The following is a 17,188-nucleotide window of genomic DNA, read 5'->3' on the forward strand; positions in this document are numbered from 1 at the left end:
ACGGCTGTACTAGACAGGGAGAGTCGGCCTCACAGACTACAATAGCTCACTGGATTAAGGAGGTAGTCATGGTGGCATACGTGGATGCTGGGAAGCAGTTACCTAGTCAGGTTAGGGTTCATTCCACTAGGGCTCAGTCAGTGTCCTGGGCGGAGGTGAAATTGTTGTCTCCTGTCGACGTTTGCTGAGCTGTGATGTGGTCCTCCTTAAACATCTTTTTCAGGTATTATAGTCTGGATGTTCAGGCCCGAGAGGACGTGGCCTTTGTACATGTAGTTTTGACTGGACTGTGGGCAGCCTCTTGCCCTATTCGGGAGTAGCTTGGGTACATCCCACTTGTTCTGGATGTATCTGACTAGACGCTAAGAAATGAGAAATTACTACTTACCTGATTAATTTCCTTTTCTTTAGGACAGTCAGATGAATCTAGCTGCCCTCCCTTGGCTGCCGAATGATTGTAGTGTGGCCCTCCTGTGTGACTATGTATTATAGGGATTACTGGTAAGTCCCAGTCCAATCCCTAGCCTAATGCTATTACATTCTTGTCTGAGCTCAGTGTTGCCTGTTGGCTGAGTATTGAAATGGTTCTGTTTTTAATCAAGTTTTTTGCTAGTCTGTCCACAGTTGCTTTTGAAGAAAACACTGGCAGGCTGATGTCACTGCAGGGGTGTATATATATATATACTGTGATGTCAGTTTGCTCTGTCTCCATCTGCTGGTAGAGGTGCATAATCCAATTGTTTTGGATTCATCTGACTATCCTAAAGAAAAGGAAATTATCAGGTAAGTTGTGATTTATCATTCAGCATTGTTAGAATTCAGGTACAATAAATCCATGCCCCCAAAGAGCCTACGATCTAAGTGGATACCAGAGTGAATGAGCAATGCTTGTTCAAGGTCACAAAGTGTCCATGGGGGAAGTGAGATTTGAACCCTGGTTCTTAGCCCATTGCTGCAATCACTGGATCACTTCTATTCTTGTAAAGAAATCCCCTCCTAGTTCTGTAAGCTTAGCACTGTGCTAATATAACGTGGGATCATTAATACTGGATGAGGGGCCAGATTTCACAAATGAATGACTGACCTCCCATCAGGGTCCCTATTTTGGCTCAATTATTTTCTTTTTCATCACTGATGGGGAAGAATGGATTTTTGTGGTCTCAAAAGCATGGTCATCTCTGGACATCTGTTAATGGAGATGTAATAAAAAGAGTGAAATTCTACAAAAAATGAATTTGCTAGTTGATGTGGTTGCTTTATTATGGCTTCTTCAGGTATAAGACTGCGTAAGCCACGCTCTGAGTAATGATGATTGGTCTGCCTGCTATAGATAATGCTCTGCTCTATATTTTATCTTCCAGCTTTGTAAGAAGCATCACTTTGGAATAAACAAGACTGAGAAAATAACACAGTCTCCAGATGACACGAAATTTCTTCTGAAGACCCTTACTCAGATAAAATCCAATGTGTCTGCTCCTAATAAAAAGAAGGTGAGAATTTGTCTAAGTTTGGCAGAGTTTGAATTACTGGTTGAACCAGGTGCTTGACTTGAAGGGAATGGGTTCTCATCCTGTGTCATGGGACAGCTTTCATGTAAGCCTTTTTATTTATGTATTTAAGGATTAGTTTGGTGGAATGTGGGTTCACGAGCTGTCTTGGGTTTTTCGCTGATCGGTCAGTGGAAGGGGAATGGTTAGAGCTGCTTTTGATTCTAGACTGGGTGGGAAGGAAGGAGAATAGGTGACTGCAGGGGTTCTTCAAAGGAGAGAAGTTTGCCAGCTAGCACTGATTTTCAGCGCTAGCTGGTTATGTTAGAAGCAAAAATCTGTCCTAAATATAGATGACTGGATTTTAGATGCCTATTTTAGGTGACCTTTCTGCCACTAACCCAGGTACCTTGGTTTGCCTGTAAATTCACCCAACATTGACTTGCCCAAGATCATAGTGAGTATGGGTGGAATATGCAGATTTGAACCCTGGTTTTCTGTTTCTCTGACCAAGGCACTACCCTCTCTTCTATTGATGATGAGGCAGTCTGTGCCTGAGGAGAGGAATGAGCTGGAATTCCCTCCCCCCAGGCACGGTGCAGGTCAAACCACTGAGAATGTCAAGGTAGGAGCTCTAGCCTTGGGAGTTTTGCTGAGTGAAGTTCCTTGCAGTCTGGCCCTTTGGGTCGTTGGAAATGATGGGGCTGAAGAGAGGCAAAGGGTCAGTGTTCCCAGAGGAGTGGCAGATAGTTTCAGTGAAAATATTTCTAAGAAAATGGCAGAGTTTCCACATTTCCAGGATCCCCTATCACCTGCCTCCTACCCTTCCCCAGCAGTTGTCCCCTGGGGAATTGTGTGATGGGTGCATGTGCGACGCATTTTCTCATACTCAAGGCCCCTCCATACAGTCTTGCTTCCTCTGTATTTCCCTCCCTCTCTCCCTTTACCCCTGTTTTCCTCTCATTCCTGTCTTCCACCTCACTCACTCTTCCCCTTCCATTTCATTCTCTTCCCTCACTCATTCCTGCTCCCCTCAGTGGGTTCTTCCTCCTGCCAGGCATTTTTTTCCTTTTCGACTGCTGGCAGGATGGATTCCACTGGCAGCCCCACCAGCTCTGTGAAGAAGTGTATGTTAGATCCTCCTTAAAAGCCTAGGACCAGGCATGTAGCCTGGTCCACCTTAAGCCACAGACAGGAAGGGAGTTCTGCTTTGAGGGCGTTCTCCTTAGAAGGGGATAAGAAGCTAGGCCCAGGGAGTCCTGGGTGGCCCCCAGGGAAGGCTAATACTGCTGATCTGTGAGTTATATTGTGCTCTTTATTTTGTGAACTGCAAAAGAAAGCAGAACTACTTGTTTTGTGTTCTTGTTCAGCCTGAGTTTGTTCTTTGGCTAGGCCAAGACTGCTCATGGTCTCCTTTTCATCAGCTGCTGGGTTGGGCTCTGCTGGCAGCCCCAGGCTTTTTTCTTATCTTCAGATGCCTTCGGAAGGGGCTTTGCTAGTGGCCCTGGGCCTTTCTCTTCTTTGGCTGCCAGTGGGATGAGCTCAGCTGACTGCTCTGGATGGAAAGTGAGGTGGCTGCTGCAGGGGTATTATGGGGGCACTTGCCGCTATCCTATAATTGTCACCTTAGGTGACTGTTTCACCTTGACTAATGAAAAACTGCCTCTGGATGAGGTGTACAAGTTTTCAAGACCAAATGGTTCCTTCTAGCCACACCTGAACAAATGACCTAAAAAACTCAATCACATAACTCAATCAAGAGTTTGTTCACTTGTTCTCACATTTACACTTGTTCTCATATTTATACTAGACCCTATGTTTTAATGTAACGCCTTAGCTACCACTGTTATGTTGTTCTTTTTACTCTATTAGAAGCTTTGTTTTAATGTAACGCCTTAACCGCGATTGTTCTGTTAGATTGTAAACCGATATGATTTGTCAATTGTACAAGAATGTCGGTATATAAGAATTCGAAATAAATAAATAAATAATTAATATATTATCATTTTTGGATATGTTCAGCCAAGGAAAGCTATTGTAGCCTGCAAAGGACCCAAGGGTACTTAAAGAATCTACCTAAATGACCACGGAGCCATTTGCATTTGTTGTGAAGGACAAGTGAGGTTCCAAATAACTGGAAATGGGCAAATATGGTGCTCATCTTTTAAAAGGGGAAAAGGAAGAAATAGGAATTATGGACAAATCAGTACCTGAAAAAATAGTGGAGGAAATCAAGTTGCAAGCACCTAGATGTTAATAAGAAGCAGCCAATCTGGATTTGTGAAGAACAAATGTTGGCAAACAAAATTTTCTTCTCTGAAAGAAGGGATTCATTAGATATATTTACTATCGTTAATTTTAAATTGTAATCTTCATACATCGTTCTATGTAACATGTTTCTTTTTTTTTTTTTTTTTTTATCTATTTATTAAATTCAAAAATTTACACAGGCATTGAATACATACCATAAATTTCAGATAAGATATTACATTCAAAGAAAAAAACTATAACCAGTAAGCATAAAGTATATAAAGAAAAATTTTCACCATGTACATTATCCTAAAGCAAATATTTGTTTCAGTTACTCCGTAAGTCTATCTGATCTCACTATGCAATTGGGAGAAGCAAAAGTAAAATAAATAAGAGCAGAATACAGGTAAATCCTAGGAAATTAAGAGAGTAGTAGGGTTTTTAAACTATCCCGGTACTACTAGACGGAGTTGGTAAATTTTCTGTTTTTGTATTCAGGAGAATTTCTAGCTGATCAGGTTCTGTAAACATATATCTATCATTTCCAAAATTCAGAAAACATTTACACGGAAATTTTATCATTATTTTAGCACCCAATTGTCGAGCACTTGGACATAATGAGAGAAACTTCTTCCTTCGCACTTGAGTTTCTTTGGTGATGTCCGGAAATATCCAGATTTTACCACCAAGATAGGGCTTACTTCTATTTCTAAAGAATCTTTTCAAAACCATATCTCTGTCCTCAGATAATGCAAACTTTACCAAAAGCGTCCCTCTTTTTTCAATTTGTTCTTCTTGAGTTATTTCAAGAAATCCTGTAAGGTCTTCCAGTGGGGGAGGTGTCTCTGTAGAATCCCTTCCATCTTGAGAATCCCCCACCTTTCCATCATTTTCTCTTTTCTTTAGGGGCTCAGTTATAAAGTAAACCTTTTGTATTTTAGGTAATTCTCCTTTAGGTATTAATAGTAATTCCTGAAAATATTTCTTAAGTTGTTCTTGAGGCGAGATTAGTTTGCATTTTGGGAAATTAATTACCCTTAAATTATTATATCTTAAGTTATTTTCCAAGGATTCCATTTTTTTCTCTAGTCTAGAGTCTCTTTGTATTAAATCAGTTTGTATTTGTTTGCACTGATTTACTTGTGCATCCAATTCTTGTATTTTGGTAGAATTAGATAGAACAACTGGATTCACAGCATTAGACTGCTCTTGAAAACCTTTTACAAGCAAAGTCAATTTATTTATCGCACTATCAAGTGTGGCAATCCCGTTCCATAGTGAGTCTAAAGTTACCTTTTCAGGTTTGTTTAAGAGCCTGGTCTCTGTAGAATTCGCCATTATGCCCCTCTGCAACAGTTCTAAACGTTCCAGCTCCGTCTGTTCCCTTCCAGCAGCGGTGGTCGACGGCAGAAAACTGCCTGCACCGCCCTGCATGCCGATGTCTGGCTCTCTCAGGGCAGTTGAGGTCCTTTCGCCCTGAGGCTGCCCGGCTCCGCCTGCTGGTAAGCCCCCCTCGATCGTCTCCTCCATTAGCTGCAACTTCGGCAGCTCAGGATTCACTGGCTCCAGCGCGTTTCCTCGGGCAGGACAGGAAGGGGTAGCCGGTGCGCCAGGGCTCAAAGATGTTTCATCGATAGAGATAGAGCTCTGCTCCTGCTCTAATCTCACTGCCGACTCTCCTGGCGATGCCCCCGTCGCGCCGAAGAACTCCCGTATCGTCGTTTGGATAGAGGTGGGTTCTAGGGGGGTCGAGGTGCCCTCCCTCACCTTCCCCTTTCTTTTGGTGTGGGGCATTTCTTCCGCAGCACAGCGGTAACAGCTGTAATGTATCTCCAAACGTTCGAAACAGGAGCTCAAAAAAATGCAACTGCTCTCTTAGACGCCATTTTGCTTCTAACATGTTGTTTCTGTATGTAAACCGGAGTGAAGGCAACTCTGCTATACCTATACCTGCTATACCTCGGTATATAAAAAATGCTAAATAATAAATAAATAAATAAATAAAATATTACATCTAGGCAGATCTCTATAGATCATAAATATCAACCTTGATTTTTTGGTTTAAACCAATTTTTTTTTTTTACCCATAAATTCCTGAATTTTTTATAAAGGTGTTAGAAGCAGAGGTCAGAAATGGGGAGACTGCAGGAGCCATGTCAACAGGCACAGCAAAAGTGAAGCCTTTGGCCTGGCACAGCCTCATCTTCCCAGCAGTGGCGGCTGCTGCTGCCGCCCACTACTCCTGTCCCAGTCACTCACACAGTGCTGGCCTTGCAGTGCCTCTGTCCTTCTTCCTGCTCTGTGGCTGCTGGGGCCTGCATGATGTCATCAGGAAGAGACCTGATGCCTTGCAAGGCCGCTGCTCTTTAGGTGGTGAGTAAATGACACTGATGGGTCATGCATGGCATTGCAGTAGCACTGGGGGGGGAGGGGGGAGAGAGAAGAAAGTGGGTGAGCGGATTGTGGGAATGGGAGTGAAGGTGGATGGGTGGTCCGAGTGGGGGTGTGAATGAGGGTATTAGGAGGAAGGTTGAGAGGATGGATGGGGCAGGAGATGAGAGCAAGTATGGGGTTAAGGGGAGAGAGGAGGGGCTGAAGGAAAAGAGGGGGAGGTGGGATGCTGGAGGGGGCGGGAGGGTGGAAGAAAGAGGAGGGGGCTGAAAATAGAAGCCTGGTCACTGTTTTTGTCAGGGGGGGGTTATCTCCTCCTGTCCCCTGCTGCTGCGCTCTCCTCCCTCCTCCACCACTCCTATTATATCCTTACCCCTACCCTTCATAAGAAAAACAACAAAGGTTCAGTAGATCTAACACAGTACTGTAAATTATGTTGTGGCCGCATAGCCTTAATTTCTTATTTTGGGGAACAGAGCTCTCTACCTGGCCCTCAGACCTCTCCTCCTTTCTCTCCTCCATTTTCTCTGTAGCATCCCACCTCTTTCCCTATCCCAACTGCTTCTTGCTCTCTCTTCATCTGTCTTTAGCACCCTACATCTCTCCCTATCCTCCCCTTCTCCTCCCTTCAGCACCTCATATCCCTCCCCCATCTCCACTTCCACTTCCTCATGCTCTTACCCCTTGTCCTATCCCCCCAGCCCATCATCCTCTCTTCTCCCTGCTCCCATGCTTCCTGTTACTCTCACTCCCTCTTACCACCACCTCTACCCACCTCCCACACAGGCACAAACATAAGTCATCCAGGTTTATTAACAAAGCTGCCTGACAATGAACATAATTTATTTCATAATAGCAGGCAAGATATATCATCACACACGACAATCTCAGTGATCCCAGTTTGACTCAAACCTGTTACTGTACAAAGTAGTTTTGGTCGCCTGTTATCTTAAAATTCCTTGTGTCTGCCCTTTTAATGTGTGATAAGCTCTGTTTTAAAATAGCAAAACATATAAATCTACCCTTCATGGAAATCTCTCACCCACAAGCTGGGACTGGGAATTGCCAGTAGTCCTCTCTTTCCCCAGATATCCTGAGGTTTTCTCATGCTGCAGCACTTGTGTGTCTATTGCGGTTAGTCGTGTCACTAGTGCTGTGAATCTCTTCCATCCGGTGCTTGTTGCACTGTTATTACAGTAACTTATTGCAGTTATGCACAGCTGTGTGTGTATAAGTGAGATGGATAGTAAGTAAGTTTTTTCAGCAGTTGCTTATACCTTTCCCCAGCTCGAGCAGTGGAAGTCTTGACGTGATATAACCAGCACTGTTCATGTAAGAAACTTTTCCAATTCAGTGTTTACGTGCCATCTGAAAGCTGGTCTTTCCGATGTCTGAGATTTGACACAGTTCATTTACTAAAGTCATATAGGCTCTTTTTTTTTTTTTTAAACTCACTGGCCATTTTGCATGGCATTAATTCAAAATCAACAAAAAAAAAAGTTTCAAATGGAGTTGTAGAACCCCCAACCTTCCACCTTTAAAAAAAAATAAAAATAAATAATAATAAAAAAAAAATTAGCTGGCCCAGCAGAACTCCTATCTTCAAAGGGGCACTGGATTGGAACTCCAACCCATCTAACTGGAACCCCAGTAAGAGAAGACTGTACCTTGTTGGGTAGAGCTGCTCCCTCACTGATAGCCGATTGATTTCTCCACTGTCAGTTGTCAATGCAAGGACCATTCTCCTTTCAGATTTCTGAAATGACAGCCTCCTGAAAGGGAATCTGTCTTTTCACAGTGCTGGTACTCAGTAGCAGACAGTGGGGGAGTGAATAAATTAATAAATCTTGGTAGGCTGTAAGCTCTTAATTTATTCACTCCTTCACCGTGTACCGATTACATCATAAGTTTTTCCCCCAGTTCCATTCTGTAATAGTTTAAAATTGAGGCAAGAGTGCAAGTTAAAGTTGAAGGCTTTTGTAACGTAAATAAAGCATGCAGATATTCTCTCTGAGGTGCTCTTTACATGCTTGTTGCTCTTGTGTCTGTAAAGTAAAGATGAGCTCAGTGGCTCTGTGTTCTGGGAGGAACTCAGTCTTACTTCTGGGTAGACTTCAGCTGTTAGGAATTTCAGTATTTGTTTGTTGAGGGCATTATAGAAGAGTTTGCTAATACTACTGTCGACACAGATCCCTCTGTAGTTATTTGGATTAGTGGTAACTCTGTGTTTATAGATTGGTGTAGTAATCCCCCTGATCATGTCTTAAGGAAGTGGCCGGAATGGAGAATGAGCTTAAATAGCTTTACAAGTGCTTCCTGGAGTTGTGCATTTCATTTAATATCCTATCAGGGCATTGCTTTTCTGGGTTGAAGTATCTGTAGATATGCTTTGATTTCCTGTATTGTTATGGGGGTATCAAGGGGTGTTTTAGTCTTTGATTGCTCTTTACATCAGGTATAATTTCTTTTGAGTATGTTTTTGATCTTGTGTAAGATTATTGGGTTTGATATCTTTCTTATAGGACAAGCAGGATGGTAGTCCTCGCACATGGGTGACATGGAGCCCCGACATGGAAAACTTACGTCAAAGTTTCTAGAACTTTGATTTGGCACACTGAGCATGCCCAGTATGCCTTTATACCAAGTGCCCATGTGGAATCCCTCTTCAGTCTCCTTTTCCACGGAGCTGTAACATCGCAGTGTGAGTGAGCTCACTTTGGCTGTTTTTGGCCTTGTGGAAAACGTTCTCTTTTTCTAGCATTTTTCGTGGATTTTCTTTCCAGTTTTAGACAAGGGCTCCCTCTCAGTGCTTCCCTGTAGTGTCCTTAGTTTTCAATGCTTGTGGTAAGTTTCCTTTTGCAATCAATTCCCCTGTGGCAGCAGTGCTTCGGTGCCCGCCGGCCATCAATATATGCCGGCATCAACTTTGATTTTGCATCCCTTTTGTTTCATCCCATCATGGCACATCCAGTTTTTGACGAAGTCTGAGGACCATGTCCATTACAGACCTCCATGAGATGTGTCCTCTGCCTGGGGACATCGCATGTCGTCCATGGTTGTAGCTTTATGCACTCAAATGATCCCGAAGGGACATTGTCTTTGGCTCGACAAGATGGAGCAGCTCTTTGGGTCGAAGAAGACTGAGCCGTCAGCATCATCGAACTTCAGAGCCTCACCAATGGACACAGTGTCATCGACATAGACTGGTCTGTCAGTGCTGTCAGCGGATAGGGGCGCCGGAGACTGAACATAGTCAATCTACTCCAGGTCGAGGATGTTGGATTCCTCGTCATTGGCCTCAGCATCGAGGAAGGATCGGGCCAAGCATAGAGAGAAGCCGAAAAAACATTGGCACTGGTCCCCATCGATGCACGGTGCCGGGCATGGGGATGCACCGGCTCATGCTGCGATACCCTCGAAGCGACCCTATGGCAAGGAATGCCAGTCCTCCATCGGTGCTGGGTGCTCCGCGACTGTCTCCACTGGTCCTGATGCAAGTCACTGATCCACCTCGCGGGTCTAAAGATCTGGCCACCCTTCTTCCTCCCAGTCAAGATTGGCATTGGCAACGTTTGAGGAAGAGCTAGAGCTGTGAGTCCAGCTGGTGGTGGAACGGGCGCTACAGGGCATCTGTCCTATGGCACCGGGGAGAAGCTCAGTGCACTCAATGGTGCATAACTGACCTAGTTGACATCAGTTCCTGTGACGGCATCGGTGCCTGTTGGAGCACCAGTGCATCCCCCTTTTGATACGGTGGTTGTTGCCTGTTCTTCCAAGGAGGAAGCTCCACCCAAGTTGGCAGAGATGTCGAGGCCTATAGCCCCCCATCCAGCTTTGCCAGTGACTGCACCTTTGGACGAAGGCCGAGCACCTAGGGCCCCATCCCCTGTGGCTTACAGTGGAGATGAAGGTTCCTATGACCCCCAGGGAGATGATACCTTGGAGGGCTCTTGGGGTCTCCTATCAAATCTTTGTCCTCCAGAAGAGTGAAGGCAGTCTCTGCCTGAGGACTTAACCTTCACAGGGTTTGTGAGGGTGATGGCAGAAGCCATCCCATTTGAGTTACTGACGGAGGAGGATGCCAGGCACAAAATGCTCGAGATCCTCCAGTTCGTGGAGACTCCTAAGGAGATCATGGTGGTTCCGGTACATGATATCCTAAGGAGTTGCTGCTGAGGATATGGAAACATCCTCTCACAGTGCTTCCTGTTACTAAGAAGGTGGGCGGGGTCTACCCCGTCCAGAAGGCTTCTGGATTCGATAAGTGTCAGCTGCCTCATCAGTCTGTGGTGGTCGAATCTGCTCTCAAGAGAGCCAAACATTCTTGGACCCATTCCTCGGTGCCTCCGGGGAAGGACCACAGAGCAATGGACATTCTTTGGAGGAAAGTGTTTCAGAGGGGCTTGCTCATTACCCGCATTGCTTCCTATCAGCTGTACTGAGCCAATCCTCGTGGGACATCTGGAATAAGGTTCAGAAGGTTGCTGAGCAGCTACCTCAACAGCAGCAGGACCCACTCATATCACTGGTGTATAAGGACCTGGAGTGCGGGAAGCACGAGGTTTGAGCAATCTGATGTTTTTGAGACAACATCGAGGGTTTCTGCAGCGGGAATCGGTGGCCACAGAATGGCACGGTTGCTCGCCTCTGATCTCTGACCAGAGCTACAGGAATGACTCACTGATGTGCTGTGTACTGGGGATAATCTCTTCGGAAATACGGTGAGGGATGCAGTGGCTCAGCTTCTGGATCACCATGAAAATCTTTAACAATGCTGTGCCAGTACTTCCGGACCTGTTCTCCTCTTCTAGGAAGACGATGAGAACAGGGCAGAAGTCCTTTTCATCAGAGAAAGTACTATGCTCCGCCCCTTTGCTCCCATCAACAGCATCTGGGCTCTCATGGCCATCCCAGGCAGCAGAGAGCCCCTGAGCCCCCAAGCCCCAGCGGGTGCCTTAGTGGACTCCAGGGATGGGGTTTTGACTGGGTTGTAGGGAGCATAGGCTAGTCTCCCATACCTGGGATGCTGGGCCCTCCAGTTGGGGGGCAGGCTGCGGTTCTTCACGAACCAATGGCCCAGTATAGCCTTGGACCAGTGGGTTCCTTCTGTTGTCCTTCAAGGGTACCAATTGAATCTATTGGATGTCCTGTTAAATTGCCCTCTGTGCCCGTTTTGGGGGTCAATGGTGCAACAGGAGGTACTGCTGATGGAGCTCTCCTCCCTCAATGGCCAGAGCAGTTGAGCCTGTCCCACCAGGGCAAAGAGGGCAGGGATTCTACTCCAAGTACTTCCTCATTCCAAAGAACAGGATGACTCCATCCCATCGTAGACCTAAGGCATTGAACAAATTAAAAAAAAAAGAAAAGTTCAAGATGGTTTCTGTGGGCACCTTGATTCCCCTTTTACAAAAAGGGGACTGGCTAGGCTCCCTCAATCTAGAGCAGCACTTCTCAACCGGTGTGTCGTCAAGCAGCGGCAGGTCTGTCACGTGCTACCGGTCTCCTGCTGCTCTTCCCCCCCCCCTTCCTTCACGGAGCGAGAGGCAGGCTATCTTCCACTGCTGCTGTTGCCCCCTGGGTTCAAGCCTGGATGGGAACGGTAGCAGTGTTAGTGGAGGCTGGCAACTGCGGCTGGGCCTTTTCTTCTTCCCGCACCTGCCCCCACCCTGGCCCGGAAAAGGAAGTGATGTGCAGTGGGGTGCGCGGGAGGAAGAAAGAGCCATGCTGCATGAAAATGTAGCATCTGCAGCGGCGGCCCTGAGCAGTACCGTAGGCCCGAAGCAAAATCAGAAGCAGCCAGAAATCGGCACAGGAGACAGCAGAATTAGCCTCCCATGGCCGATGGGATTCTTCTTTCTTGGCCTGAGGGAGCTAGAGGAGGAGGCTGCTGCAGCTACCATTTCTGCTCGGGGGCTGGGGAGGGAAATGAGAGAGACAGCCTGTCTGTGAGAGAATGTATGTGTGATTGAGAGTGTGCATGTGTAATTGTGACTGAGAGCCTGTGTGTAAGTGAGAGCATTTGATTGAGATCATCTATGTAAAGTGTGTGAGAGAGAGCATGTGTATGATTGAGAGAAACTGGTCAGAGAGGTGAAGTGTGTATATAGGAGAGGCAATGGAAGTGACTGGTCAGGGAGATGACTGGAGTGTGTGTGAGAGAGTGATTTTGAGAATGAGAAGCCTGTGCATGTGGAGAGAGCTAGCATAGGAGTGAGAAACATGGGTGTGTGTGACATAGCATGGGAGTGGGAAGCCTGTGTGTGTGTGTGTATGAGAGAGAGAGACTGTTCGGGAAAGTGACTGGTGTGTGTAAGAGAGAGACTGGTCAGGAGATGATTGGTGTGTGAGAGACAGAAACTGGTATGCGAGTGTGACTGGTATGTGTGTGTGTGTGAGAAAGTGATTATAGGAATGAGAAGCCTGTGCATGTGGAGAGAGCTAGCATAGGAGTGAGAAACAGGTGTGTGTGACACACAACATGGGAGAAGCCTGAATATGTAAGACAACATGGGAGTGGGAAGCCTGTGTGTATGAGAGAGAGAGACTGATCGGGAAGGTGATTGTGTATGTAAGAGAGAGACTGGTCAGGAGATGATTGGTGTGTGAAAGACAGAAACTGGTCATGGGGGTGTAACTGGTATGTGTGTGTGTGTGAGAGACAGAGACTGGTTGTGGGCCCTAAGGAAGAGGACCTTGAGGACAGAGCTTCAGCCACTACTGCTCTGGTGTGTGCTACTGGCCTGCATGGAAGAGGAGTAGGAGAGCTGCTGGAGGGGGTTAGTAAAGGTGGCCTTTTAAGTTTATTTTTCTTGATTGACTGCCATTTTAATTACTGAATATTATGTGATGTGTCTGCTGTTTTGAAATATTTTATTGGTGTTTGGAGAATTTTAAATAATTTTTCAGTTTTTAATTGTTGGATATTATTCTGTTCATAGTTGTGAAACATTTATTCTGCTTATTAGTATAGTTTTACAATAATTTCTGTGTTGGAATCTATAGTTGCTTGGCTGGTTGTTTTCTTAATAGGAGGTGTATTGGTGTTTAGGGCCTGATTTAATATTTGTAGTGTTACCTTTTCATAGGTAGGGTTGTTACTGTTTGAGTGCATTCAATAATGCAAGTGTAACTGTGTGCGGATTAGTTTTTGTGCATTACTGCAGATCATGGGAGTATGTCAAGTCTGTTCTGTGTATGTGATCGAGGTGAGGTATTTTACTAGCATGTAAGCATTTGTATCAGTCTTATTTGATGTATTTTCTCAAGAGGACATGCATTGGTGATAAACTGCTGTCTTTTCATGAGTAGGGCTATTGAGCCTGGTAGTAGGAGTTTATGTTGCTGTTACTGAGATGACACTACAACCAGAATATCTTTTTTGTAAGGTGAGTTGTACGGGGAATGTCATAATTCTGCTTTACATCCATAATTATGGGTCAGGAGGGTTCCTGTGGATGCAAACTGTACTTTTACATTTAGCCCTATGATGGTCATGTGTTCAGTGTGTCACGCATGTGTGAACCATCTGTCATGTGTGTCCCTACAGAAAAAAGGTTGAGAACCACTGATCTAGAGGACACATACTCACATAAAGATCTTCCCTAGTCACAGGAAGTATCTCATTTGTGGTGGGAAAACAGCACTTTCCTAGCATGTAGACAGATGGGCTCAGGGCCAATGGGTTTATGCTCCCCTGCCAGCAGATGGAGACAGAGCAAGCTGACGTCACAGTGTATATATATATCTATATATATACAAGCCGTTAAGCCCGTTAAAACGGGCTACATCCCTCTGTCTCTCACCTCCCCCTCATTCTCTCTCCCCTCACTCTTCACCACCCCCTACCTCCCTCCCTCTCACCCCACTCCTCCCTCTCCTCTCACTCACTCCCTCCCCCCTCTCTCCCTCCCTCTCACTCACACTCAGTCCCTCTCACTCTCCCTCAGTCCCCCTCCCCCTCACCCCTCAGTCTCACTCCCTCCCTCCTCTCTCCCTCCCTCTCACTCCCCCTCAGTCCCACTCCCTCCCTCACTCCCTCCCCCTCCCCCTCAGTCCCACTCCCTCCCTCTCTCAGTCCCACTCCCTCCCTCTCTCTCCCCTCTCACTCAGTCCCACTCCCTCCCTCTCACTCAGTCCCACTCCCTCTCTCTCCTCCCCTCTCACTCAGTCCCTCCCTCTCTCTGTCAGTCCCTCCCTCTCTGCCGCTGCCATCCGCAGCCGCTGCCACCCGCCGCCGCTGCCACTGGACGCCGCTGCCACTCGACGCCGCCATTTTTTTTCGGCTCAGACCGACGTGCTTGCCCGCACATGCGCGGTAGAGCTGGTCTCTACTGCGCATTTGCGGCACGTCGGTCATCCTTCGTTTATTAGGTAGGATAGATATATATATATAGAGATAGAGATATAGATATATAGAGAGATAGAGAGATAGAGAGATATATATATAACCCTGCAGTGACCCCAGCCTGCCAGTATTCTCCATCTCCAGCAGATGGTGGACGTACATCTCCCTATGGGGATTACTTTGAGCTTTTTGAAAGGAGAAATGTGAAATTCTAACTTCAGGAAAAGAAAGCCCTGCTCTCCTGTGGGTGATACCTAAAGGTCTTTCCCCCAGTTGAGAATTCCTGAGGCGATTTCTGTGGTCTCTCAGAGGTGTTCCTTGGTCTTATCAGTGTGTTCCTTGGGCTTATCAGTGTGGACTTAGCTGCTACTTCAGCTGAAAGGCAGCGGTTGCAGGAGGTCAAGCATGGTGGTGACGGCAGATGCCCTCCCCCCCCCCCCCCCCCCCCCCCGCAGCTGGATTCCGTCTCTGTAATCAGCTAATAAGGGCTGAGCTTAGATAAGGTTTAAAAAAAAAAACCCACCAAAAAAAACATTTTACCTGAATCAGAGACAGAGGTTTCAGGACTTCCTCTGTTCTCCGTTCATGGTGTGCCATGCCGATGTTCGTTCCGTTGGAGTTGGGGAACTGGGCAGCCTGGCGGGTTGAGTGGTCCCTGGTGGGCTAGGCACCACACTTAGGCTTTTTTCTTGCATGCCGTTTTCACGTGCTCTTGTGTGTGTTCTGCTGCCCTCTATAGGCTGTTGGAGTGCACAGTGTGTTGGCTCTGTGCAAGCGTGGTACGCTCTGTTTTTGGGTGCGCTTTTTACACACACAAACCTTTTTACGCTCTTAACTTGGCGCACAGGTTGTGCATGTGTCTTGCCAAACTTTCTTCTCAATGCTTATTTTTTGGGCGCATTTCATTTTTGAGTGCGAGCCATTCCGAAGCACATTTACTACAGCGATGGCACCAATAAGCAAGAAGCCTAAGCATCTTCCCATTTGCCTATCATATTACGGCTTCTCAGCCTGTCCTGGCTTCTAACCTGTGTCAGCACTCCTCAGACTCTCAGGGAGAGTTGTCTTCCTCAGATTTTGCTAAGCCTGGTATGTCCCATTCTGATGATGGGTTGGTCATGGCCTTGACTGGGAGGACGCCAGATCTTGGTTCTCCCTTGACTGGCACCTCCGCTGGCGAGGGCAGTTCTGTGGGATTCGCACCAGTTCCTTCTGGGCTTGGTCTGGACCTGGCTGCTTTTTCTTGGGTGGAATTTTTTCAAGGCTTACAAGCCTTTCTTCAGGTGCAGTCCTCTTCTTCCCCCATTTCTGTCTGGTCGAATTCTCAGCCGGTGGCTCCTCCCTCTTCCAGAGCTGTGCTTAAGCGCTGGGGCTTGCCTCTGCTCCCTGCAGGTGTTCCTGACTGGAATCTGGTTGGCACTGATGGTGAGGCTGATCCTGATTCCATGGAAGAAGGGGAAATTCCTCCAGGGCCGGAACCATATTGAACAATGTAGCAGTTCTTTCATAGAGTTGAACTGCCAGTCCTGATTTCCCAGACCTTGAAACAGCTGGGTGTTCCTGGTTCGGATGCTATGGTAGAACCGAGGAAGAATCCCATTTTGGTTTCCTTGCATAAAGCCTCTTGTTTTTTCCCTGTGATGGATGCCATCCATGATTTGATTGATCTGGAATGGGATGCCTTAGAGGCAAATTTTAAAGGGGGTTGGACATTGGAAGGCCTGTACCTCATGGATCTGGCTGTGAGAGAGCATTTACATTTTCCCAAAGTGGACGCTCTGGTATGTGCCTTTTCTAAGCGGACAACTATCCCTGTAGAGGGAGGAGTGGCCTTGAAGGATGTACATGATGGGAGGATTGAGGCTGTTCTTAAGCAAGCCTTTGAGGCAGTGGTGATGTTGCGACCGTCGCTGCCCAACATCTCCACCCCACCTACCTTACCTCTGTGGCGACTCCCTCTTTGCTTGTTGGATGTTTGGCTGCCGCGGTGTCATCTTGCCACCCTCCTCCGGCGTCCCCGGACCGGCAAGACGCACTCCGCCATGTTTCCCAGAAGACTAAGGGCGCACGTGCGGCGCGGCCCCGACTCAAGTACCAGCAGTGGCGTGAACCTCAGGGGCGTCCCCCTGAGATGACGTCATCCACCCCGTTTATTTAAGGTCTCTGAATTTGCTAACTAATTGAGTTAGCAAGGAAAGGAAAGGTTTTCTTACGCTCCTAGCTACTCGGCCTCCTTGGACTTACCAGGGTACCCGATCCTCGGGGGACTCGTTTCTCTTTTGCCTTTCAGGTCGCAGTCTGGAACCGGTACTCGCTCCTCGAGGGCCCACGTTCTTGGACCTGCTTCTGAATACCACTTCTGCCAGGAAGTCATCACTGCCTACAACACCAGTGCGTTACCATCCTTCTCTCAGAGCTTTCTCTGGAACCAGGTACTCTCTCCTCGAGGGCCTAATCCATTCCAGCTCCTGGGCTGCTTCAAGAGACTATTGTGTGAGTGTTACCATCAAGGTTCTATTCCTGAACTCTGCATACCCTGCCTACTCACTATACTTAGTTTCTCTACAGCTCTGCCATCCTGGGATCGCTGTTCTAGTGCCTGAGGGACTACAGCCCAGCCGGGCGCTTCCAGCTCACTACTGCCACCTTTGGTGGTTCAATATACTGTTTAATAAAAGAACTAGTGTGTGTCTGTCTCCTAACTCTGAGCCTGACC

The 17,188-nt window shown here is 46.8% G+C and overlaps 1 protein-coding gene across 2 annotated transcripts in view; it reads left to right on the top strand.

Annotated features, from left to right (window-relative positions):
- Positions 1-17,188, top strand: part of LOC115096038 (phosphatidylinositide phosphatase SAC2-like) — a 172,341-nt gene that overhangs the window by 95,390 nt on the left and 59,763 nt on the right. For both annotated transcript variants that reach the window (XR_003857945.1, XM_029610525.1), the window contains exon 4: positions 1,362-1,490. Coding sequence is in view for 1 of the 2 variants with exons in the window: in XM_029610525.1 (XP_029466385.1) it covers positions 1,362-1,490 (129 nt within the window). In the remaining variant the exon portion in view is untranslated. The remainder of the gene's footprint in view (positions 1-1,361; positions 1,491-17,188) is intronic.

Source organism: Rhinatrema bivittatum, chromosome 7 (genome assembly GCF_901001135.1).
Source record: "Rhinatrema bivittatum chromosome 7, aRhiBiv1.1, whole genome shotgun sequence".
In the NCBI taxonomy this organism is placed as follows: Eukaryota; Metazoa; Chordata; class Amphibia; order Gymnophiona; family Rhinatrematidae; genus Rhinatrema; species Rhinatrema bivittatum.